This window comes from Ranitomeya imitator, chromosome 1 (genome assembly GCF_032444005.1).
Source record: "Ranitomeya imitator isolate aRanImi1 chromosome 1, aRanImi1.pri, whole genome shotgun sequence".
NCBI lineage: Eukaryota > Metazoa > Chordata > Amphibia > Anura > Dendrobatidae > Ranitomeya > Ranitomeya imitator.
The window spans coordinates 1,220,904,643-1,220,931,556 of NC_091282.1; the positions used below are offsets into that span (position 1 = coordinate 1,220,904,643).

At 52.2% G+C, this 26,914-nt stretch overlaps 1 protein-coding gene across 1 annotated transcript in view; it reads right to left on the reverse strand.

Annotated features, from left to right (window-relative positions):
• Positions 1–5,813: 5,813 nt before the first annotated feature.
• Positions 5,814–26,914, reverse strand: part of CDC25B (cell division cycle 25B) — a 23,203-nt gene continuing 2,102 nt past the window's right edge. The window contains exons 2-15 of the mRNA XM_069745088.1: positions 14,612–14,688; positions 14,477–14,528; positions 12,007–12,040; positions 11,670–11,780; positions 10,806–10,907; positions 10,181–10,321; positions 10,031–10,102; positions 9,755–9,940; positions 9,567–9,662; positions 9,311–9,373; positions 7,954–8,052; positions 7,708–7,841; positions 7,515–7,626; positions 5,814–7,338 (exon numbers count right to left, since the gene is read on the reverse strand). Of these exons, the coding sequence (XP_069601189.1) occupies positions 7,198–7,338; positions 7,515–7,626; positions 7,708–7,841; positions 7,954–8,052; positions 9,311–9,373; positions 9,567–9,662; positions 9,755–9,940; positions 10,031–10,102; positions 10,181–10,321; positions 10,806–10,907; positions 11,670–11,780; positions 12,007–12,040; positions 14,477–14,528; positions 14,612–14,688 (1,420 nt within the window). The 3' untranslated portion in view covers positions 5,814–7,197. The remainder of the gene's footprint in view (positions 7,339–7,514; positions 7,627–7,707; positions 7,842–7,953; positions 8,053–9,310; positions 9,374–9,566; positions 9,663–9,754; positions 9,941–10,030; positions 10,103–10,180; positions 10,322–10,805; positions 10,908–11,669; positions 11,781–12,006; positions 12,041–14,476; positions 14,529–14,611; positions 14,689–26,914) is intronic.

Consider the following 26,914-nt stretch of genomic DNA (forward strand, 5'->3'; position numbering starts at 1 on the left):
AGGGGCAGTATTATAGTAGTTATATTCTTGTATATAGGAGCAGTATTATAGTAGATATATTCTTGTACATAGGGGGCAGTATTATAGTAGTTATATTTTTGTATATAGGAGCAGTATTATAGTAGTTATATTCTTGTACATAGGAGCAGTATTATAGTAGTTATATTCTTGTATATAGGAGCAGTATTATAGTAGTTATATTCTTGTACATAGGGAGCAGTATTATAGTAGTTATATTATTATATATATGGGCAGTATTATAGTAGTTATATTCTTGTATATAGGAGCAGTATTATAGTAGTTATATTCTTGTACATAGGAGCAGTATTATAGTAGTTATATTCTTGTACATAGGAGCAGTATTATAGTAGTTATATTCTTGTACATAGGGGCAGTATTATAGTAGTTATATTCTTGTACATAGGGAGCAGTATTGTAGTAGTTATATTCTTGTACATAGGGGGCAGTATTATAGTAGTTATATTCTTGTACATAGGGGCAGTATTATAGTAGTTATATTCTTGTACATAGGAGCAGTATTATAGTAGTTATATTCTTGTACATAGGAGCAGTATTATAGTAGTTATATTCTTGTACATAGGAGCAGTATTATAGTAGTTATATTCTTGTACATAGGGGCAGTATTATAGTAGTTATATTCTTGTACATAGGAGCAGTATTATAGTAGTTATATTCTTGTACATAGGAGCAGTATTATAGTAGTTATATTCTTGTACATAGGGGCAGTATTATAGTAGTTATATTCTTGTACATAGGGGGCAGTATTATAGTAGTTATATTCTTGTACATAGGGGCAGTATTATAGTAGTTATATTCTTGTACATAGGGGGCAGTATTATAGTAGTTATATTCTTGTACATAGGGGGCAGTATTATAGTAGTTATATTCTTGTACATAGGGGCAGTATTATAGTAGTTATATTCTTGTACATAGGAGCAGTATTATAGTAGTTATATTCTTGTACATAGGGACAGTATTATAGTAGTTATATTCTTGTACATAGGGGCGGTATTATAGTAGTTATATTCTTGTACATAGGGGCGGTATTATAGTAGTTATATTCTTGTACATAGGGGGCAGTATTATAGTAGTTATATTCTTGTACATAGGGGCAGTATTATAGTAGTTATATTCTTGTACATAGGAGCAGTATTATAGTAGTTATATTCTTGTACATAGGGGCAGTATAATAGTAGTTATATTCTTGTACATAGGGGGCAGTATTATAGTAGTTATATTTTTGTATATAGGAGCAGTATTATAGTAGTTATATTCTTGTACATAGGGGCAGTATTATAGTAGTTATATTCTTGTATATAGGAGCAGTATTATAGTAGATATATTCTTGTACATAGGGGGCAGTATTATAGTAGTTATATTTTTGTATATAGGAGCAGTATTATAGTAGTTATATTCTTGTACATAGGAGCAGTATTATAGTAGTTATATTCTTGTATATAGGAGCAGTATTATAGTAGTTATATTCTTGTACATAGGGAGCAGTATTATAGTAGTTATATTATTATATATATGGGCAGTATTATAGTAGTTATATTCTTGTATATAGGAGCAGTATTATAGTAGTTATATTCTTGTACATAGGAGCAGTATTATAGTAGTTATATTCTTGTACATAGGAGCAGTATTATAGTAGTTATATTCTTGTACATAGGGGCAGTATTATAGTAGTTATATTCTTGTACATAGGGAGCAGTATTGTAGTAGTTATATTCTTGTACATAGGGGGCAGTATTATAGTAGTTATATTCTTGTACATAGGGGCAGTATTATAGTAGTTATATTCTTGTACATAGGAGCAGTATTATAGTAGTTATATTCTTGTACATACGAGCAGTATTATAGTAGTTATATTCTTGTACATAGGAGCAGTATTATAGTAGTTATATTCTTGTACATAGGGGCAGTATTATAGTAGTTATATTCTTGTACATAGGAGCAGTATTATAGTAGTTATATTCTTGTACATAGGAGCAGTATTATAGTAGTTATATTCTTGTACATAGGGGCAGTATTATAGTAGTTATATTCTTGTACATAGGGGGCAGTATTATAGTAGTTATATTCTTGTACATAGGGGCAGTATTATAGTAGTTATATTCTTGTACATAGGGGGCAGTATTATAGTAGTTATATTCTTGTACATAGGGGGCAGTATTATAGTAGTTATATTCTTGTACATAGGGGCAGTATTATAGTAGTTATATTCTTGTACATAGGAGCAGTATTATAGTAGTTATATTCTTGTACATAGGGACAGTATTATAGTAGTTATATTCTTGTACATAGGGGCGGTATTATAGTAGTTATATTCTTGTACATAGGAGCAGTATTATAGTAGTTATATATTTGCCTTCCGGCGTAGGTATATCAGATGACTTCTGTAGTGTTTTTCCGCCGGGCCTTTGGCTTAGAATATATATGGGTGGAGGGTTTTCACTTCCTTTGTTTTGGGTGAAAACACAAAAGAAAACCATTAACATCTGGATAACCTCGCAGATTCCTCACGTTCAGACTTCGGCTTTCTACATTCAGATATTCTGTGCATGAAACCAGAAATATCTGAAATTAATGACAAGATGTGACAAATAATACCTCTCGGGAGACTGAATTCTTTCCTCAGTCGCTGGCAGTATATAATTACCGGTGTAGACATAAGGCTACGTTCACATTTGCGTTGTGTGGTGCTGTGTCGGCGACGCAACGCACAACGCATGCAAAACGCAGCTTTTTGTGACGCATGCGTTCATTTTTGCATGATTTTTGGCGCAGAAAAAACTGCATCATGCGTTTTCTGTTGCGCCAAAATGACGCATGCGTCACAAAACGCAAGACAACGCATGTCCATGCGCCCCCCCCATGTTAAATATAGGGGCGCATGACGCATGCGTCGCTGCTGCTGTGCCCTACGCAGCCCTGCACAACGCTAATGTGAACTTAGCCTAAGCCTATGTATCTAACCTCGTCATGTGGGGTACTGTCTGTTGTGCCGCTGTATCTCATCTTATCCTGCGGCCCTGTGTATCTAAGCCTATCCTGGGATATTGTAGTTGAGGCCCGCACAATACTACATCCCTCTGATGATTAGTATCGGTGACATTTCCTGTGTTCTTGGGTGTATATAATGGCTGCTGCCCCGGTGTCTGGCTGTTCTCTGCCTGCAGGGACATTCTGGGATACATAATCTGCCCCATTATCCAGGCCTGGTACCTGCCATGTGACCACATTCCCGGCCATGCGGAAGCTACCACAGGCTCCAGTGTTATAATGGAAGACGCAGCTGTAATATTACTGCTGGGAATGTTAGATCTCGACATGTCAGATCTCCATACTTGTGGAATCTCTATACATGTGGGATCTATACACCAGATGGATCTCTCTATGTGCAAAACCCTTACACCAGATGGATCTCTCTATGTGCGAAACCCATACACCAGATGGATCTCTCTTCTTGCGAAACCCATACAACAGATGGATCTTTCCATGTGCGAATCCCATACAACAGATGGATCTCTCTTCTTGCGAAACCCATACACCAGATGGATCTCCGAAACCCATACACCAGATGGATCTCCGAAATCCATACACCATATGGATCTCTCTTCTTGCGAAACCCATACACCAGATGGATCTCCGAAACCCATACACCAGATGGATCTCTCTTCTTGCGAAACCCATACACCAGATGGATCTCCGAAACCCATACACCATATGGATCTCTCTTCTTGCGAAACCCATACACCAGATGGATCTCCGAAACCCATACACCAGATGGATCTCTCTTCTTGCGAAACCCATACACCAGATGGATCTCCGAAACCCATACACCAGATGGATCTCTCTTCTTGCGAAACCCATACACCAGATGGATCTCTGTATATTTGAAACCCAAACACCAGACGGATCTCTCTTCTTGCGAAACCCAAACACCAGACGGATCTCTCTTCTTGCAAAACCCTTACACCAGATGGATCTCTCTTCTTGCGAAACCCATACACCAGATGGATCTCCCTTCTTGCGAAACCCATACACCAGATGGATCTCCGAAATCCATACACCAGATGGATCTCTCTTCTTGCGAAACCCATACACCAGATGGATCTCCGAAATCCATACACCAGATGGATCTCTCTTCTTGCGAAACCCATACACCAGATGGATCTCTGAAACCCATACACCAGATGGATCTCTCTTCTTGCGAAACCCATACACCAGATGGATCTCCGAAACCCATACATCAGGTGGATCTCTCTTCTTGCGAAACCCATACACCAGATGGATCTCTCTTCTTGCAAAACCCATACACCAGATGGATCTCCGAAACCCATACACCAGATGGATCTCTCTTCTTGCGAAACCCATACACCAGATGGATCTCTGTATGTTTGAAACCCAAACACCAGACGGATCTCTCTTCTTGCGAAACCCATACACCAGATGGATCTCCAAAACCCACACACCAGATGGATCTCTCTAATTGCAAAACCCCTACACCAGATGGATCTCTCTGAAGTGTGCGCACGTACGGCTTGCAGCCCTTGATGACTTCTGGTCTGGTGCGCTAGGAGCAACGGAGACCGGAAGTCACTGTTCTACCAACGAGAGGCCGGCAAGCACTTCATGTGACGCCTACCTCCAGCACAACTGTGCTTAACCCAATATATGGAATCACACATTGGCTACCACTGTACATTTAAGGAGCCCTCTCTTCCCTTTTTGTTAACGCCCCTTGGAAAAAGGATTGGCGAAACGCCTGTGTTGGGTGCAGCCGCACACAACATGTGGACACCGGTCTATGACTGATTATAAGTCATTGTTATTATGCCCTCATGGTGTCCTCTTTATACCGGGACATGTTGATGTGTATCCCACAGACTGCACTTAGCTTAACATTGGCTGTGAATACTCCGGATAGAGACATTTTGAGCCTCTCGCACTTCTCTAGACGGACTGTGCCCCATTTTATGTGGTAGCTCAGGCTTTTCCCTCCTTTTTATATTTGTAATATATTTTCAATAAAAATTATAATTTTTTTTAAACATCTAATAGCAGATGTCTCTTGTGAACCCTAGGACAGGTATCGGGCTGTGGCGTTATTGTCTGTGTGGTAATCACTAACCCCAGAAGAGCTGCTCTGGCGGCCATACTGCCTCACGTGAAAGAGGCAGAGCACCTGAAGGACTTGGAGGTCGAGAGTGACGGGGAACCATAATTTGAGGAATTCTCCACACAAGCAGAGAAGTGCTGCTGTGCCCCCCAGCTGTGTCTGACCTGCTTTCCTGTGTCCAATGTGCCCCCCATTGTGTCCTCACAGCCTGAGCAATCACACAACATGGGGGATGCAGCATGACAACACCGGTTGCTAGGCAGGGTGTCCTTAGCAAGCGCAGCTAAATGGCCTCATTAATTGGATTTCTGTGGGAAAATAACCTCGTTACACCGACTGTGAGGTGTGAATAGGTCAGACTATCCTGACAGGAAACCAGAAAATGAGCAAACATGACCGCGTCCCCATAATGCTTCATCTTTAATCATGTGTAGGGCATTTTCAGTGTTAAAGGGAACCAGACTGATCCCTGCACCTTATAGGGAGGACGCCGGGGTATAATCCCTCAAGCGCCGCTGATCTCCACACACTTTTTTACCCTCTCACCCAATCAGAAGCCATAGAGGAGGTCACATGACTGTTCCGCCACGACGAAGCGCTCGTATACGCCGTTCCTGGACACCCCCGTAATCTCGCAGGATCACAGACCACGCGTTCAGTCGCCGTGTAACAATCAGAATTTTATTATCCCTGAATTTGTGACATAATGAAAATAGCAAAATAGAAAATAAATAATAAAGCGCATGGACGGGAGGAGCGAGGCGGCACCAGGCCAAGATGGCGGCTAATCATCTGATGTCTCAAGTCTCCTCACGAGCAGATTGTTAGAAAATCGCATTATTACAGCAAAATTTAAAAAAAAGAAAAAAAATTGTGCAAACAACATGAAGAACAGAAGCATCAAAAAAGAAAATGTAAAGCTGGCGGCAGGGTCCGTACGTAGGACTGTGTGAGGCACGGCACGCGGCCGCCACAGGGACAATAACTTAACAATAGAAATCAGGGCAACACGAACAACAACAACCAATATCCACAAGAACACAGAGCCAAACACCAAACCACGAGGAAAAACACCGAGAAAATGGCGGGAAAAATATATATATAGTTTCACCAACTTCTGATGGAGATTACCAGATTATTTCAGAATGGTAAATTGGGGGAAAAAAAGATAAGGAATAAAAATAATAAATGTAATACAAGAAAATGACAAAAAGAATATTTTGCTGTAGATGATAAAATCTTGAAAAAAAGTAAACACTAAGGGGATTATTCATATTAATAAAAGTGAAATATGTGGAAGTTCCCTCTGCATTTGTGCAGTAGCGGCCATGTTGTGAGCTGTAGGAGAGGGGTCTTCTGGTGAGATGGTGCTGACCAGCGGGGGCCGACTGCTGGGACCCGCAGATATTTTGGGCATTTTTTTTGCAGTGTGCCCTCATCTATGGGCTGGCCATGTTACCTGCAGGTATTTCTCCTCTCTCCAGGGGATGAGAATCATGATCGCGGCTCCAGTCTTTGTGGATAATGTCCATATATTACGATATGTGGAAGATACAGAACCCCTCCCCCCATGTAATACAAAACAACGAGAACACAAAAGTAATGCGGAGGGAGAAATATAAAATTTTATATAAAATAGTAAAAAAAAAAAAGCTCTGGACAATAACTTCCTCTAGAGTCCATATCTCGGGGCAGGATGAAGGTGAGGGCTCCCGTAGACGGGCGGTGGGAACGCGTGGAGCTTGATTGACCGCGCAGAGCAGTGGAAGAGGCAGCCGCCATCTTACAATACTCAAAAAAAGTGCAAGTGCAACTTCAAGTATTCACACGTATACGACGAATACACAACTCCATGAGAAGTCCTTGTGGTAGAGACATGATCGAGCAGAGAAGTCCTACCCTTACACAATGGTGGGTCCAGCAAATGATCTCCAAATATGAGATTACCCCAAGATCTTTCATAACCGATGACCAACGTCAGTGTCGGCCTTGTGATAGTCAGGAGCAGATTACGTCCAGGGGATGAGGCTCTTTCCGGAGAAGCTGTGGCATCACAACTTCATCTGCTGCCTGTAGATCTCCCGCTTGCTCCTGTCGCCTCCCCATGTCCGACTCTTGGCACGGAAGAGTTTTAGGTCTTCTTTAAAGTCTTTGTGATACATGGAGCGATAAGCCTGAGGCTCGCAGAGCGTCTGCAAAAGAAGAAGAGAGCACGGTGAGACCAAAGCTCATGAGCCTAGCAGACACCGGCACGGACCTGCAGTTCTGTGTAAGGATCGGCTTCACTATAGGGCCCACCAGGATGACCACCGGTATACAGATGGCCTCCACCATGTATACTGTGAAGCGGGGCAGTGACGTCACCCACCTGGAAGCCGGGGAAGAACTCTTTGTAGCCTCCCTTCAGCACGTAAAGCTCGGGGTAATGTAGTTTTGGGTATTCATTGCTGCTCCTGTCCTGCTTCCTGACAAAGCGACACCTACCGAGTAACAAGGAACAGTAAAATAACAATTCTATACAACAATTAAAGAGTTGTTTATATAGGAGGGGGGACACGTACATGCGGGGTCCTCTCTCTGAGGAAAATTCACAGTGGAAGATGATGATGACTCTCTTATCCTCGCTGCTCGGCACGATCGGTGTCTTCAGGAGGAATTCTTCCACATCGTGCTCCATTGGGAGATTCACTGCTCCCTGCAGGAAGGAGGAAACCATGCAGTGAGCACAGATGTGTGTGTGTGTGTGTATATATATATATATATTATATTATTCCTCACATCCCTCCATCAATCCCGCTCCTCCTTACCCTGATGTGTCCGCCTTCATACTCGTACGGATAGCGGCAGTCCACAACGATGCAGCGATCGATCTGACGCGTGTATTTTCCATTCAGCACGTCATTCATCTGATGGAACAAACAGGAGGGTTGCATCATATTACATGTACCCAGTCATACGGTCTGCTCGGGGGGTACATAGTACGGCGCAGGAGGTCCCATTATATGGTCTGCTCGGGGGTACGTAGTACAGCGTGGAAGGTCCCATTATACGGTCTGCCCAGGGGTACGTGGTACGGCGCGGGAGGTCCAATTATACCATCTAATTGGGGGTACGTAGTACGGCGCGGGAGGTCCCATTGTACGGTCTGCTCGGGGGTACGTAGTACGGCGCTAGAGGTCCAATTATACTGTCTGATTGGGGGTACGTAGTACAGCACGGGAGGTCCCATTATAAGGTCTGCGCGGGGGTACGTAGTACAGCGCGGGAGGTTCCATTATAGGGTCTGCGCGGGGATATGTAGTACAGCGCGGGAGGTCCCATTATAGGGTCTGCGTGGGGGTATGTAGTACAGCGCGGGAGGTCCCATTATAGGGTCTGCGTGGGGGTATGTAGTACAGCGCGGGAGGTCCCATTATAGGGTCTGCGTAGGGGTACGTATTACAGCATGGGAGGTCCCATTATAAGGTCTGTGCGGGGGTACGTGGTACAGCGCGGGAGGTCCCATTATAGGGTCTGCACGGGAGTACGTGGTACAGCGCGGGAGGTCCCATTATAGGGTCTGCGCGGGGGTATGTAGTACAGCGCGGGAGGTCCCATTATAGGGTCTGGGCGGGGGTACGTAGTACAGCGCGGGAGGTCCCATTATAAGGTCTGCGCGGGGGAAAGTAGTACAGCGCAGGAGGTCCCATTATATGCTCTGCTCGGGGGTACGTGGTACAGCGCGGGAGGTCCCATTATAGGGTCTTTGCGGGGTACGTAGTACAGCGCAGGAGGTCCCATTGTACGGTCTGCGCGGGGGTACGTGGTACAGCGTGGGAGGTCCCGTTATATGGTCTGCTCGGGGGTACGCGGTACAGCGCGGGAGGTCCCATTATAGGGTCTGCGCGGGGGTATGTAGTACAGCGCAGGAGGTCCCATTATAAGGTCTGCGCGGGGGTACGTGGTACAGCGCGGGAGGTCCCATTATAGGGTCTGCACGGGAGTACGTGGTACAGAGCGGGAGGTCCCATTATAGGGTCTGCGCGGGGGTATATAGTACAGCGCGGGAGGTCCCATTATAGGGTCTGGGCGGGGGTACGTAGTACAGCGCGGGAGGTCCCATTATAAGGTCTGCGCGGGGGAAAGTAGTACAGCGCAGGAGCCGCATGCTGGGGCCACACTTACCATTTCAGGGGTGATGTACTTGAGGTCCTGGTGCTGACCGTCCACCGTCTTCAATAAATATGTCTATAAAATAGAAAGGTACAAATATCTGTACATCTAATATATGATTATACGTAGTGTCCAATCCACCATCATTCATGGGAATTGCACCCCGTCCCTGCCAGGTTCACACCGGGCTATATACACATACTACCCGTATATAGGGTGACATGACGGAGGCAGAGTATTACCAGATGACTTATTTCTGTCGTCTTACCTTCGAGGAGTCACCAATTAAATCTCCTTGATCGTTATCTAAAATCTTCTCAACCGTTTCCACACAAAGTGACTTGGATCGTCCGAGCTTCATTTTCTGATATGGAAGGAGAACATTCAGGGCTGAGTTATCTACAGACGGGTCCGTATGACGGAGAGATTGCTATAAGACGGGGTCTCTGTACTCACGGGCTCCACCGGTTCAGGCTCCTCCTTGGCCACACAGACCGCCGCCACGTTCTTATGCCGCTTAGGTTTTACCGGAGTGTCGCCATCGTCCGGTCTGTCCATGCGTTTCAGGACTGGTCGTATGATGGTGCTCGGCATGGACGGTGAGCGGAAGAGGCGGCGACATTTGCTTCTTATAACCAGATCCTAAGAGATGAAGGGAAGCGAGAGGTCAGCGGATGGGAGCAGCCCAGACGCCCGTCACATGGATCCCTACAGAGAGGACCCACAGCGTACCACATCACGCGTCTCCTCCTTCAAGGGTGCGCACAGAAGATTCTCCATACCGGTGGGAAGATTTGGTTCCCCCTGAAAATAAGGAGGATACAGCAGATGAATAAAGAGACGAGTATTAAGGAAGGGTCCCGCTGGTTACGGCGGACGCACCTTCACGTCATCGTCATCCATGATCTCCATGAAGCCATCATCATCTTCATCATCGTCTTTCAGAGAGAAGGTCAGGGAGGATTTGCGTAACCGGACCGGGCTCTCAGAATCCAAGCCATACTGGATTCTCTCCGGGGAGAACTGGAAGGGGAGCGATAATTCAGCGCATGCATACTACCACACGATATATATTCCTTTCATGTGAGGTAGACACTTAGTAATGTGGGACCACCGCAGCGCTGGATTATTAGGCGACTATTTTAGCTTTTTATTTTCTTTCATCTTTATAATGCACCATCTTCTGCGTTCTTATATATTCATTGTGATATAAGGATTTATTGCCTTATGTATGAACATTCCACTTCGTTACAGCAGCCACATCAGTAGGTGCTCACCCCGTCTAAGGTGATGGCATTTGCGGCCCCTCTTCTGATTAGCTGGCCTTGTGTGACATCATTGATGGAGCGTGACGTAAATGTGACGTCGTCGTGCCAGGCCGGCTCATGACCCCCGTAAGAATGCCGCTTATTACTGATACCCCTGCTGGACCAGGTCCAGATTTACGCCATCTCTAGTCATAAGTGGTGGCGCCCCCTGCTGGGTAGGTCTACAGCTTGACACTCACCATGAGAGAGGGGGCAGAGTTAGGTCTTGACTTGAAGGTCTGATGGCTACGTAAACGAGTCCTTGACACCGGACACAAGAACGGCCTCTTGAACAAGACTTCCTGCACGAGAGGGAACAAAATATTAAAAATAAAGTGTCAAAAGCTGAGATTTATAGAGGGTTGTTATAGTACAGTCAGGGTGATGGATTAAGGAGGGATACAATATCGTCAGAGGTCGCATCCATTATTTATTAGATGTTTATTATGTGGCCCTATCGTATTCCATAGACATCATCGCTGTCCCCATTGGGGCACACAATCTAATTTCCCCATCAGAATGTCTTTTGTGTGAGGGAGGAAACTAATACAAACTCCTGACAGTCGTCCTTAGGCCGGTTTCACACGTCAGTGTCTCCAGTACGTGAGGTGACAGTTTCCTCACGTACCGTAGCCACTGACACCTTGTAGACACATTAAAATCAATGCATCTGTGCAGATGTCATTGTTTTTTTGCGGACCGTGTCTCCGTGCCAAACACGAAGACATGTCAGTGTTCGTGGGAGCGCACGTATTACACGGACCCATTAAAGTCAATGGGTCCGTGTAAAGCACGTACCGCACACGGACGTTGTCCATGTGCAGTCCGTGTGCTGTGCAGGAGATAGCGCTACAGTAAGCGCTGTCCCCCCCACATGGTGCTGAAGCCGCGATTCATATCTTCTCTGCAGCAGCGTTTGCTGTAGAGAAGATATGAATAAGTGTGTTTAAAATAAAGATCTATGTGCCCCCTCCTCCCACTCCCTCCCACAGAACCCCCAATGTTGCAAAGTGACAGTGCTAACCACTGAGCCACCTGTGCTGCCCATGATCCCATGGACTTACATTCTCCTTGTTGTCTTTGGCTGCAGGCTGTCCTTCCCTAGGACTGGTCACGTCCAGGTCTGATGTGCTGTAGAGTTTTCTTAGGACTGGGCTTCCATGGAGGAGCGTCACCTATACAATGCAGAAACATGGGGTGAGGATGATGATAGCCGTGAACTACACACATGCACATAGCCCAGGACAGGAGACGAGACTATCTCCTGATATACAGACCATCAAGGGGTCAGAAGATGGCAGGCTGTGGTATTTACAGATCAGTCCGCCGCTCCCCCACCATAGAGTATATATAGGGTATACACGCTGTGTGTGACCGCTGCCATAACCAGGGGACACTTACCGGTAAGGACTGTCTTCTGATCGGTGCTTTACAACTGCAAGAACAGAGAAGAAAAGAAATCAGAGCCACCATTAAGGACGGAGCGTCGGTTATCGTAGGCACGTGTCACATTATGGGCAGCACGGTGGCTCAGTGGTTAGCACTGTTTCTTTGCAACGTTGGGCTCCTGGGTTCCAGCTCCACCAAGGAGAACATCTGCAAGGAGCTGGTATGTTCTGTGGGTTTCCTCTGTGAAATCAGGTTTCTTCCTACTGACAGGGGGTTCTAGATTGTGAGCCCCAATGGGGACAGTGCCGACAATGTCTGTAACGTGTTGTGGCATTAATGGCGCTATACAAGCAAGTAACAAAAATAAAATCTGGGGTGAAGAAAGTTCAAGATCTGCAATGGACCCAGAAAGGGTTAACGCCAGCCATTCTTACGATGGCACTGTATGGGGCAGTGGAGGGTGTCAGTGGCACGCCATCAGTAACCACACGTCATACTCATTGTTCAGGAGAAAATTAGAAAGCGGCAGCCATGGAGCCGCCGTCCTGTGCAGGTGTAGGGCGGGGTACATGGGCGTTGTATGTATGTGGGGTATATACAGTGCGTGTAGACGGTATACGCCGTGGTCACATGACCTCAGGAATAAACATTATACACCCAGTCACCCAACAAAAGGCGATGTTTGTCCCGGCCCCCTCCTCCTTCCTCTCTATGGCCGGACAGCCCCCTCCTCCTCTCTCTATGGCCGGGCAGCCCCCTCCACCTGTATGTAAATGTCCGCCTTTTGTCAGCAGGCGTCAGGTCGGCAGCTGTCTGATAAGTGTGGCATCTGAAAAGCCTCCATTCATTACAGGACAGCGGGGGCAGGTGCGTGTGCGCGCAGATGGAGCAGACCGGGCAGATGGGGGGCAGCCACCATCCAATTACCTTATTCTACAGACGTGTCCCCCCCAGATTACTGCAGGTCGCCATTAACCCATTCTCTGCTCTTTCTTCCTGCCAGATCTGGGATATCAACCCCCCATCCTTCATTTACCCCCCACACTTCAGGGGAGCAAAGCTATTGTGCAATCTGGAGTCCATGTATAATGTGCAGAGACCACCACAGAGCGTAATGAGAGGGCTGTAATGGCGGGGGCAGGGGTCAGAGGCACAGGAAACCCAGCAGCTGTCCTTTATGGGGCAGAAATGAGCCCGCTTTTATGTAGACTTTATGTGAAGTGCCAACAGGTGCCCGGAACACCAGACTGACCCCAATTAGGGCGGACATTATACCCACACGTGGGGGGGGAGGCGGCCATACTGTTATTTCTTCATCATATCTGACATCTTTGTCAACAAACTGCACCTGTCACAGGTACTGACGCCATAAAGTAAGTGCCCCCCACCGATTCCCCCATTTACTGATTGTTTGCAGTTAATATCACATCATGAACTTTGTGAAAACGAGTAAGGCTACTTTCACACTAGCGTTTTCTGCAATCCGTCACAATGCGTCGTTTTGCAGAAAAAAACGCATCCTGCAAAAGTGCTTGCAGGATGCGTTTTTTCCCCATAGACTTGCATTGACGACGCATTTGCGACGGATTGCCACACGGATGCGTCGTGCTTCGGCGGACCGTCGGGAGCAAAAAACGCTACATGTAACGTTTTTTGCTCCTGACGGACCCCTTTTTTCGACCACGCATGCGCGGCCAGAACTCCGCCCCCACCTCCCCGCACCTTACAATGGGGCAGCGGATGCGCTGGAGAAATGCATCCGCTGCCTCCATTGTGCAATGCGTTAAACGCTAGCGTCGGAATCTCCCCTCGACGCATTGCGACGGGGAGATTCCAACGCTAGTGTGAAAGAAGCCTAAGATAAAAACATGTCCGCAATAACAACCAATCAAATTACAGCTTTCATTTTTTTTTAGGGCAGGTTGTAAATTAAACATTCAATCTTATTGGTTGCTATGGGCAACCGTGCCACTGTTTGTATCAGTGTAGGCCTAAAGCCTGAACACGGCCAACTCTTTCTTCAATAAACTTTATCGCCAAGTCTGTCACACGTCGAATAACCTTTATTGATATGCTGGGAGTTGTAGTTCTGCTCTAGATAGAGAACCATACATTTTCTAGTACAGGACTGGCTTCCATGTCGGCTGTCTGTGTTATCCAGAAGGAAACTACACTGGTGTGAACATCGCCCACCACCCTGACTGCGGCTTCAGAGCCACGCTGCTGCCACTCCTGGGTTACGGGGGCGTTCATGCATCATGCGGGTGTAATGCGAGATGGGGTTGATCCATGCCGGATTGTATCCGCAGAGTCCTGGCCGCCAGATGTCGCCGCACATTCCTGCGCACCGAGGACGACGGGCGGCACAGCACGGACAGAGGATTTACAAAGTCTCTGCTTCATGTCAGGGAATAAGATCCATAAGAGATAAAACTCCCAAGTGAGGGGTCCGACAACTGAGATAGAAAACGGGGAGACTTACACTTCTGGGGGCAAATCCGGGTCCAGGGGGCTGAGGTAATCCATACACAGGCCTGCGGATGACACAGAGGCAATGATTAACCCCTAATTAGGACAAGGCTCGTTAGTAATAAACCCCACTAATTATAAAACCCACCAGAATCGGTGGAGTCGGAGGACGCGGTGCGGCTCAGGGACGGCGTCTCCACTTTTCTCTTCGGTGTATCGCTTTGCCTGTAATATAGAAGGTGAGAGCGACGCGAATCAATGAAAGGGAAGACGCTATGGAACTACAAGTCACAGCAAGGCCAAAATGGCTGCTGAGGGTCCTCTACCACTGTACAGGAAATGATCCCTTCTCGAAGGCTCAGACCCTGCAGGGCTGATAAGTGACATCTATGGGATCTCTGCAGGACAGAGAAAAGACGATGCACGGTGGGGTCAATGGGGTCTGACAGCGAGAGACCACAAGAGAACACCATGTTATACTGGGGGCCTTACACAGAGCAGGAGAGCTTTTTATGTACCCCGAAATACTGCACACCAGTGCACCCAACGTGGTACACCAGTGCACCCAACATGGTACACCCAGCGTGGTACACCAGTGCACCCAACGTGGTACACCCAGCGTGGTACACCAGTGCACCCAACGTGGTACACAAGTGCACCCAATGTGGTACACCTGACGCACTCAATGAGGTACACCCGGCGCGGTACACCAGTGCACTCAACGTGGTACACCCACAGTGGCACACTAGTGCACCCAACGTGGTACACCCACCATGGTACACCAGTGCACCCAACGTGGTACACCAGTGCACCCAACGTGGTACACCCAGCGTGGTACACCAGTGCACCCAACGTGGTACACCCAGCGTGGTACACCAGTGCACCCAACGTGGTACACAAGTGCACCCAACGTGGTACACCTGACGCACTCAATGAGGTACACCCGGCGCGGTATACCAGTGCACTCAACGTGGTACACCCACAGTGGCACACTAGTGCACCCAACGTGGTACACCCACCATGGTACACCAGTGCACCCAGCGTGGTACACCAGTGCACCCAACGTGGTACACCCAGCGTGGTACACCAGTGCACCCAACTTGGTACACCTGACGCACTAAACGAGGTACACCCAGCGCAGCACACCAGTGCACCCAACGTGGTACACCCAGCGTGTTACACCAGTGCACCCAACGTGGTACACAAGTGCACCCAACGTGGTACACCAGTGCACCCAACGTGGTACACCTGACGCACTCAACGAGGTACACCCAGCGCGGTACACCAGTGCACTGAACGTGGTACACCCACAGTGGCACACCAGTGCACCCAATGTGGTACACCCACCATGGTACACCAGTGCACCCAACGTGGTACACCTGACCCACTCAATGTGATACACCCAGCGTGGCACACCAGTGCACCCAACGTGGTACACCCAGCGTGGTACACTACTGCACACCAGTGCATCCGTGGTACATCCAACGCGGCACACCAGTGCACTCAACGTGGTACACCCAGCGTGGCACACCAGTGCACCCAACGTGGTACACCCAGCGTGGTACACTACTGCACACCAGTGCATCCAACGTGGTACACCCAGCGTGGCACACGAGTGCACCCAACGTGGTACATCCAACGCGGCACACCAGTGCACTCAACATGGTACACCCAGCGCGGCACACCAGTGCACCCAACGTGGTACACCCAGCGTGGTACACTACTGCACACCAGTGCATCCAACGTGGTACACCCAGCGTGGCACACGAGTGCACCCAACGTGGTACACTACTGCACCCAACATGGTACACCCAGCGTGGCACACCAGTGCACCCAACGTTGTACACCCAGCACGGAACACCAGTGCACTCAACGTGGTACACCCAAAGTGGCACACCCAGCATGGTACACCAGTGCACCCAACGTGGTACACCTGACGCACTCAACGAGGTACACCCAGCGCGGTACACCAGTGCACTGAACGTGGTACACCCACAGTGGCACACCAGTGCACCCAATGTGGTACACCCACCATGGTACACCAGTGCACCCAACGTGGTACACCTGACCCACTCAATGTGATACACCCAGCGTGGCACACCAGTGCACCCAACGTGGTACACCCAGCGTGGTACACTACTGCACACCAGTGCATCCGTGGTACATCCAACGCGGCACACCAGTGCACTCAACGTGGTACATCCAGCGTGGCACACCAGTGCACCCAACGTGGTACACCCAGCGTGGTACACTACTGCACACCAGTGCATCCAACGTGGTACACCCAGCGTGGCACACGAGTGCACCCAACGTGGTACATCCAACGCGGCACACCAGTGCACTCAACGTGGTACACCCAGCGCGGCACACCAGTGCACCCAACGTGGTACACCCAGCGTGGTACACTACTGCACACCAGTGCATCCAACGTGGTACACCCAGCGTGGCACACGAGTGCACCCAACGTGGTACACTACTGCACCCAACGTGGTACACCCAGCGTGGCACACCAGTGCACCCAACGTTGTACACCCAGCACGGAACACCAGTGCACTCAACGTGGTACACCCACAGTGGCACACCCAGCATGGTACACCAGTGCACCCAACGTGGTACACCTGACCCACTCAATGTGGTACAACCAGCGTGGCACACCAGTGCACCCAACGTGGTACACTCAGCGTGGTACACTACTGCACCCAACATGGTACACCCAGCGCGGCACATCAGTGCACCCAACGTGGTACACCCAGCGCGGCACACCAGTGCACCCAATGTGGTACACCCAGAGCGGCACACCGGTGCACCCAATGTGGTACACTGAGCGCGGCACACCAGTGCATCCAACGTGGTACATCCAGCGTGGCACATCAGTGCACTCAACGTGGCACACCCAGCATGGTACACTACTGCACACCAGTGCATCCAACGTGGTACACCCAGCGTGGCACACGAGTGCACCCAACGTGGTACACTACTGCACCCAACGTGGTACACCCAGCGTGGCACACCAGTGCACCCAACGTTGTACACCCAGCACGGAACACCAGTGCACTCAACGTGGTACACCCACAGTGGCACACCCAGCATGGTACACCAGTGCACCCAACGTGGTACACCTGACCCACTCAATGTGGTACAACCAGCGTGGCACACCAGTGCACCCAACGTGGTACACCCAGCGTGGTACACTACTGCACCCAACATGGTACACCCAGCGCGGCACACCAGTGCACCCAATGTGGTACACCCAGAGCGGCACACCGGTGCACCCAATGTGGTACACTGAGCGCGGCACACCAGTGCATCCAACGTGGTACATCCAGCGTGGCACATCAGTGCACTCAACGTGGTACACCCACAGTGGCACACCAGTGCATCCAACGTGGTACATCCAGTGCGGCACACCAGTGCACCCAACGTGGTACACCAGCGCACCCAACATGGTAACCCAGCGCAGCACGCCAGTGCACTCAACGTGGTACTCCCAGAGCGGCACACCAGTGCATCCAATGTGGTACATCCAGCGTGGTACACCCAGCGCGGCACACCAATGCATCCAATGTGGTACACCCAGCATGGTACACCCAGTGCAGCACACCAGTTCACCCAACGTGGTACACCCAGCGCGGCACACCAGTGCACCCAATGTGGTACACCGAACGCGGCACACCAGTGCATCCAACGTGGTACATCCAGCACGGCACACCAGTGCACTCAACGTGATACACCCACAGTGGCACGCCAGTGCACCCAACGTGGTACATCCAGCGCGGCACTCCAGTGCACCCAATGTGGTAACCCAGCCACGCCAGTGCACTCAACGTGGTACACCCAGAGCGGCACACCAGTGCATCCAATGTGGTACATCCAGCATGGTACATCCAGCATAGCACACCAGTACACTCAACGTGGTACACACAGTGCGGCACACCAGTGCACCCAACAAGGTACACCAGCGTGGCACACCAGTGCTCCCAACGTGGTACACCCAGTGTGGCACACCATTGCACCCAACGTGGTACATCCAGCGCGGCAAACCAGTGCACCCAACGTGGTACACCCAGCGCGGCACACCAGTGCATCCAATGTGGTACATCCAGCGTGGTACACCCAGCGCGGCACACCAATGCATCCAATGTGGTACACCCAGCATGGTACACCCAATGCAGCACACCAGTGCACCCAACGTGGTACACCCAGCGCGGCACACCAGTGCACCCAATGTGGTACACCGAGCGCGGCACACCAGTGCATCCAACGTGGTACATCCAGCACGGCAAACCAGTGCACCCAACATGGTACACCCAGAGCGGCACACCAGTGCATCCAATGTGGTACATCCAGCGTGGTACACCCAGCGCGGCACACCAATGCATCCAATGTGGTACACCCAGCATGGTACACCCAGTGCAGCACACCAGTGCACCCAACGTGGTACACCCAGCGCGGCACACCAGTGCATCCAACGTGGTATATCCAGCACGGCACACCAGTGCACTCAACGTGAAACACCCACAGTGGCACACCAGTGCACCCAACGTGGTACACTGCGCACGGCACACCAGTGCATCCAACGTGGTACATCCAGCGCGGCACACCAGTGCACTCAACGTGGTACACCCAGAGTGGCACACCAGTGCATCCAACGTGGTACATCCAGTGCGGCACACCAGTGCACCCAATGTGGTAACCCAGCCACGCCAGTGCACTCAACGTGGTACACCCAGAGCGGCACACCAGTGCATCCAATGTGGTACATCCAGCATGGTACAGCCAGCACAGCACACCAGTACACTCAACGGGGTACAACCAGCGTGGCACACCAGTGCTCCCAACGTGGTACACCCAGCGCGGCACACCATTGCACCCAACGTGGTACATCCAGCGTGGCAAACCAGTGCACCCAACGTGGTACACCCAGTGCGGCACACCAGTGCATCCAATGTGGTACATCCAGCATGGTACACCCAGCGCAGCACACCAGTACACTCAACGTGGTACATCCAGCGTGGTACACCCAGTGCGGCACACCAGTGCACCCAACGTGGTACACCCACAGTGGCACACCAGCGCATCCAACGTGGTACATCCAGCACGGCACACCAGTGCACCCAATGTGGTACATCCAGCACGGCACACCAGTGCACTCAACGTGGTACATCCAGAGCGGCACACCAGTGCATCCAACGTGGTACATCCAGCGCGGCACACCAGTGCACCCAATGTGGTACATCCAGCGCGGCACGCCAGTGCACTCAACGTGGTACACCCACAGTGGCACACCAGTGCATCCAACGTGGTACATCCAGCACGGCACACCAGTGCACTCAACGTGGTACACTGAGCACGGCACACCAGTGCATCCAACGTGGTACATCCAGCACGGCACACCAGTGCACTCAACGTGGTACATCCAGAGCGGCACACCAGTGCACCCAACGTGGAACACCCAGCGAGGCACACCAGTGCACCCAACGTGGTACACCCAGCGCGGCACACCACTGCACCCAACTTGGTACACCCAGCGTGGCACACCAGTGCACCCAATGTGGTACACCCAGCGCGGCACACTCGTGCACCCAACGTGGTACACCCAGCGCGGCACACCAGTGCACCCAACGTGGTACACCCAGTGCGGCACACCAGTGCACCCAACGTGGTACACCCAGTGCGGCACACCAATGCACCCAACGTGGTACACCGAGCGCGGCACACCAGTGCATCCAACGTGGTACATCTAGCTCGGCACACCAGTGCGCTCAACGTGGTACACTGAGCACGGCACACCAGTGCATCCAACGTGGTACATCCAGTGCGACACACCAGTGCACTCAACGTGGTACACCCACAGTGGCACACCAGTGCACCCAACGTGGTACACTGAGCACGGCACACCAGTGCATCCAACGTGGTACATCCAGCGCGGCACACCAGTGCACTCAACGTGGTACACCCAGCGTGGTACACCCAGTGCGGCACACCAGTGCACCCAACAAGGTACACCAGCGTGGCACACCAGTGCACCCAACATGGTACACCCAGCGCAGCACACCATTGCACCCAACGTGGTACATCCAGCACGGCAAACCAGTGCACCCAACGTGGTACATCCAGCATGGTACACCCAGCGCAGCACACCAGTACACTCAACGTGGTACATCCAGCGTGGTACACCCAGTGCGGCACACCAGTGCACCCAACGTGGTACACCCACAGTGGCACACCAGCGCATCCAACGTGGTACATCCAGCACGGCACACCAGTGCACCCAATGTGGTACATCCAGCACGGCACACCAGTGCACTCAACGTGGTACATCCAGAGCGGCACACCAGTGCATCCAGCGCGGCACACCAGTGCACCCACTGTGGGACATCCAGTGCGGCACGCCAGTGCACTCAACGTGGTACACCCACAGTGGCACACCAGTGCATCCAACGTGGTACATCCAGCACGGCACACCAGTGCACTCAACGTGGTACACTGAGCACGGCACACCAGTGCATCCAACGTGGTACATCCAGCACGGCACACCAGTGCACCCAACGTGGTACACCCAGTGCGGCACACCAATGCACCCAACGTGGTACACCGAGCACGGCACACCAGTGCATCCAACGTGGTACATCCAGTGCGGCACACCAGTGCACCCAACGTTGTACACCCAGCACGGAACACCAGTGCACTCAACGTGGTACACCCACAGTGGCACACCCAGCATGGTACACCAGTGCACCCAACGTGGTACACCTGACCCACTCAATGTGGTACAACCAGCGTGGCACACCAGTGCACCCAACGTGGTACACCCAGCGTGGTACACTACTGCACCCAACATGGTACACCCAGCGCGGCACACCAGTGCACCCAATGTGGTACACCCAGAGCGGCACACCGGTGCACCCAATGTGGTACACTGAGCGCGGCACACCAGTGCATCCAACGTGGTACATCCAGCGTGGCACATCAGTGCACTCAACGTGGTACACCCACAGTGGCACACCAGTGCATCCAACGTGGTACATCCAGTGCGGCACACCAGTGCACCCAACGTGGTACACCAGCGCACCCAACATGGTAACCCAGCGCAGCACGCCAGTGCACTCAACGTGGTACTCCCAGAGCGGCACACCAGTGCATCCAATGTGGTACATCCAGCGTGGTACACCCAGCGCGGCACACCAATGCATCCAATGTGGTACACCCAGCATGGTACACCCAGTGCAGCACACCAGTTCACCCAACGTGGTACACCCAGCGCGGCACACCAGTGCACCCAATGTGGTACACCGAACGCGGCACACCAGTGCATCCAACGTGGTACATCCAGCACGGCACACCAGTGCACTCAACGTGATACACCCACAGTGGCACGCCAGTGCACCCAACGTGGTACATCCAGCGCGGCACTCCAGTGCACCCAATGTGGTAACCCAGCCACGCCAGTGCACTCAACGTGGTACACCCAGAGCGGCACACCAGTGCATCCAATGTGGTACATCCAGCATGGTACATCCAGCATAGCACACCAGTACACTCAACGTGGTACACACAGTGCGGCACACCAGTGCACCCAACAAGGTACACCAGCGTGGCACACCAGTGCTCCCAACGTGGTACACCCAGTGTGGCACACCATTGCACCCAACGTGGTACATCCAGCGCGGCAAACCAGTGCACCCAACGTGGTACACCCAGCGCGGCACACCAGTGCATCCAATGTGGTACATCCAGCGTGGTCCACCCAGCGCGGCACACCAATGCATCCAATGTGGTACACCCAGCATGGTACACCCAATGCAGCACACCAGTGCACCCAACGTGGTACACCCAGCGCGGCACACCAGTGCACCCAATGTGGTACACCGAGCGCGGCACACCAGTGCATCCAACGTGGTACATCCAGCACGGCAAACCAGTGCACCCAACATGGTACACCCAGAGCGGCACACCAGTGCATCCAATGTGGTACATCCAGCGTGGTACACCCAGCGCGGCACACCAATGCATCCAATGTGGTACACCCAGCATGGTACACCCAGTGCAGCACACCAGTGCACCCAACGTGGTACACCCAGCGCGGCACACCAGTGCATCCAACGTGGTATATCCAGCACGGCACACCAGTGCACTCAACGTGAAACACCCACAGTGGCACACCAGTGCACCCAACGTGGTACACTGCGCACGGCACACCAGTGCATCCAACGTGGTACATCCAGCGCGGCACACCAGTGCACTCAACGTGGTACACCCAGAGTGGCACACCAGTGCATCCAACGTGGTACATCCAGTGCGGCACACCAGTGCACCCAATGTGGTAACCCAGCCACGCCAGTGCACTCAACGTGGTACACCCAGAGCGGCACACCAGTGCATCCAATGTGGTACATCCAGCATGGTACAGCCAGCACAGCACACCAGTACACTCAACGGGGTACAACCAGCGTGGCACACCAGTGCTCCCAACGTGGTACACCCAGCGCGGCACACCATTGCACCCAACGTGGTACATCCAGCGTGGCAAACCAGTGCACCCAACGTGGTACACCCAGTGCGGCACACCAGTGCATCCAATGTGGTACACCCAGCGCAGCACACCAGTACACTCAACGTGGTACATCCAGCGTGGTACACCCAGTGCGGCACACCAGTGCACCCAACGTGGTACACCCACAGTGGCACACCAGCGCATCCAACGTGGTACATCCAGCACGGCACACCAGTGCACCCAATGTGGTACATCCAGCACGGCACACCAGTGCACTCAACGTGGTACATCCAGAGCGGCACACCAGTGCATCCAACGTGGTACATCCAGCGCGGCACACCAGTGCACCCAATGTGGTACATCCAGCGCGGCACGCCAGTGCACTCAACGTGGTACACCCACAGTGGCACACCAGTGCATCCAACGTGGTACATCCAGCACGGCACACCAGTGCACTCAACGTGGTACACTGAGCACGGCACACCAGTGCATCCAACGTGGTACATCCAGCACGGCACACCAGTGCACTCAACGTGGTACATCCAGAGCGGCACACCAGTGCACCCAACGTGGAACACCCAGCGAGGCACACCAGTGCACCCAACGTGGTACACCCAGCGCGGCACACCACTGCACCCAACTTGGTACACCCAGCGTGGCACACCAGTGCACCCAATGTGGTACACCCAGCGCGGCACACTCGTGCACCCAACGTGGTACACCCAGCGCGGCACACCAGTGCACCCAACGTGGTACACCCAGTGCGGCACACCAGTGCACCCAACGTGGTACACCCAGTGCGGCACACCAATGCACCCAACGTGGTACACCGAGCGCGGCACACCAGTGCATCCAACGTGGTACATCTAGCTCGGCACACCAGTGCGCTCAACGTGGTACACTGAGCACGGCACACCAGTGCATCCAACGTGGTACATCCAGTGCGACACACCAGTGCACTCAACGTGGTACACCCACAGTGGCACACCAGTGCACCCAACGTGGTACACTGAGCACGGCACACCAGTGCATCCAACGTGGTACATCCAGCGCGGCACACCAGTGCACTCAACGTGGTACACCCAGCGTGGTACACCCAGTGCGGCACACCAGTGCACCCAACAAGGTACACCAGCGTGGCACACCAGTGCACCCAACATGGTACACCCAGCGCAGCACACCATTGCACCCAACGTGGTACATCCAGCACGGCAAACCAGTGCACCCAACGTGGTACATCCAGCATGGTACACCCAGCGCAGCACACCAGTACACTCAACGTGGTACATCCAGCGTGGTACACCCAGTGCGGCACACCAGTGCACCCAACGTGGTACACCCACAGTGGCACACCAGCGCATCCAACGTGGTACATCCAGCACGGCACACCAGTGCACCCAATGTGGTACATCCAGCACGGCACACCAGTGCACTCAACGTGGTACATCCAGAGCGGCACACCAGTGCATCCAGCGCGGCACACCAGTGCACCCACTGTGGGACATCCAGTGCGGCACGCCAGTGCACTCAACGTGGTACACCCACAGTGGCACACCAGTGCATCCAACGTGGTACATCCAGCACGGCACACCAGTGCACTCAACGTGGTACACTGAGCACGGCACACCAGTGCATCCAACGTGGTACATCCAGCACGGCACACCAGTGCACCCAACGTGGTACACCCAGTGCGGCACACCAATGCACCCAACGTGGTACACCGAGCACGGCACACCAGTGCATCCAACGTGGTACATCCAGTGCGGCACACCAGTGCACTCAACGTGGTACACCCACAGTGGCACACCAGTGCACCCAACGTGGTACACTGAGCACGGCACACCAGTGCATCCAACGTGGTACATCCAGCGCGGCACACCAGTGCACTCAACGTGGTACACCCAGCGTGGTACACCCAGTGCGGCACACCAGTGCACCCAACAAGGTACACCAGCGTGGCACACCAGTGCACCCAACATGGTACACCCAGCGCAGCACACCATTGCACCCAACGTGGTACATCCAGCACGGCAAACCAGTGCACCCAACGTGGTACACCCAGTGCGGCACACCAGTGCATCCAATGTGGTACATCCAGCATGGTACACCCAGCGCAGCACACCAGTACACTCAACGTGGTACATCCAGCGTGGTACACCCAGTGCAGCACACCAGTGCACCCAACGTGGTACACCCACAGTGGCACACCAGCGCATCCAACGTGGTACATCCAGCACGGCACACCAGTGCACCCAATGTGGTACATCCAGCACGGCACACCAGTGCACTCAACATGGTACATCCAGAGCGGCACACCAGTGTATCCAACGTGGTACATCCAGCGCGGCACACCAGTGCACTCAATGTGGTACATCCAGTGCGGCACGCCAGTGCACTCAACGTGGTACACCCACAGTGGCACACCAGTGCATCCAACGTGGTACATCCAGCACGGCACACCAGTGCACTCAACGTGGTACACTGAGCACGGCACACCAGTGCATCCAACGTGGTACATCCAGCACGGCACACCAGTGCACTCAACGTGGTACATCCAGAGTGGCACACCAGTGCACTCAACGTGGTACACTCACAGTGGCACACCAGTGCACCCAATGTGGTACATCCAGCGCGGCACGCCAGTGCACTCAACGTGGTACACTCACAGTGGCACACCAGTGCATCCAATGTGGTACATCCAGCGTGGCACACCAGTGCACCAACGTGGTAACCCAGCGCAGCACGCCAGTGCACTCAACGTGGTACACTCACAGTGGCACACCAGTGCATCCAACGTGGTACATCCAGCACGGCACACCAGTGCACTCAACGTGGTACATCCAGCACGGCACACCATTGCACCCAACGTGGTACATCCAGCACGGCAAACCAGTGCACCCAACGTGGTACACCCAGTGCGGCACACCAGTGCATCCAATGTGGTACATCCAGCATGGTACACCCAGCGCAGCACACCAGTACACTCAACGTGGTACATCCAGCGTGGTACACCCAGTGCGGCACACCAGCGCATCCAACGTAGTACACCCACAGTGGCACACCAGCGCATCCAACGTGGTACATCCAGCACGGCACACCAGTGCACCCAATGTGGTACATCCAGCACGGCACACCAGTGCACTCAACGTGGTACATCCAGAGCGGCACACCAGTGCATCCAACGTGGTACATCCAGCGCGGCACACCAGTGCACCCAATGTGGTACATCCAGCGCGGCACGCCAGTGCACTCAACGTGGTACACCCACAGTGGCACACCAGTGCATCCAACGTGGTACATCCAGCACGGCACACCAGTGCACTCAACGTGGTACACTGAGCACGGCACACCAGTGCATCCAACGTGGTACATCCAGCACGGCACACCAGTGCACTCAACGTGGTACATCCAGAGCGGCACACCAGTGCATCCAACGTGGTACATCCAGCGCGGCACACCAGTGCATCCAACGTGGTACATCCAGCGCGGCACACCAGTGCACTCAACGTGGTACACTCACAGTGGCACACCAGTGCATCCAATGTGGTACATCCAGCGCGGCACACCAGTGCACTCAACGTGGTACATTCACAGTGGCACACCAGTGCATCCAATGTGGTACATCCAGCGTGGCACACCAGTGCACCAACGTGGTAACCCAGCGCAGCACGCCAGTGCACTCAACGTGGTACACTCACAGTGGCACACCAGTGCATCCAACGTGGTACATCCAGCACGGCACACCAGTGCACTCAACGTGGTACATCCAGAGCGGCACACCAGTGCACCCAATGTGGTACATCCAGTGCGGCACACCAGTGCACTCAACGTGGTACACCCAGCGTGGCATACCAGTGCATCCAATGTGGTACATCCAGCATGGTACAGCCAGCGCAGCACACCAGTACACTCAACGTGGTACATCCAGCGTGGTACACCCAGTGTGGCACACCAGTG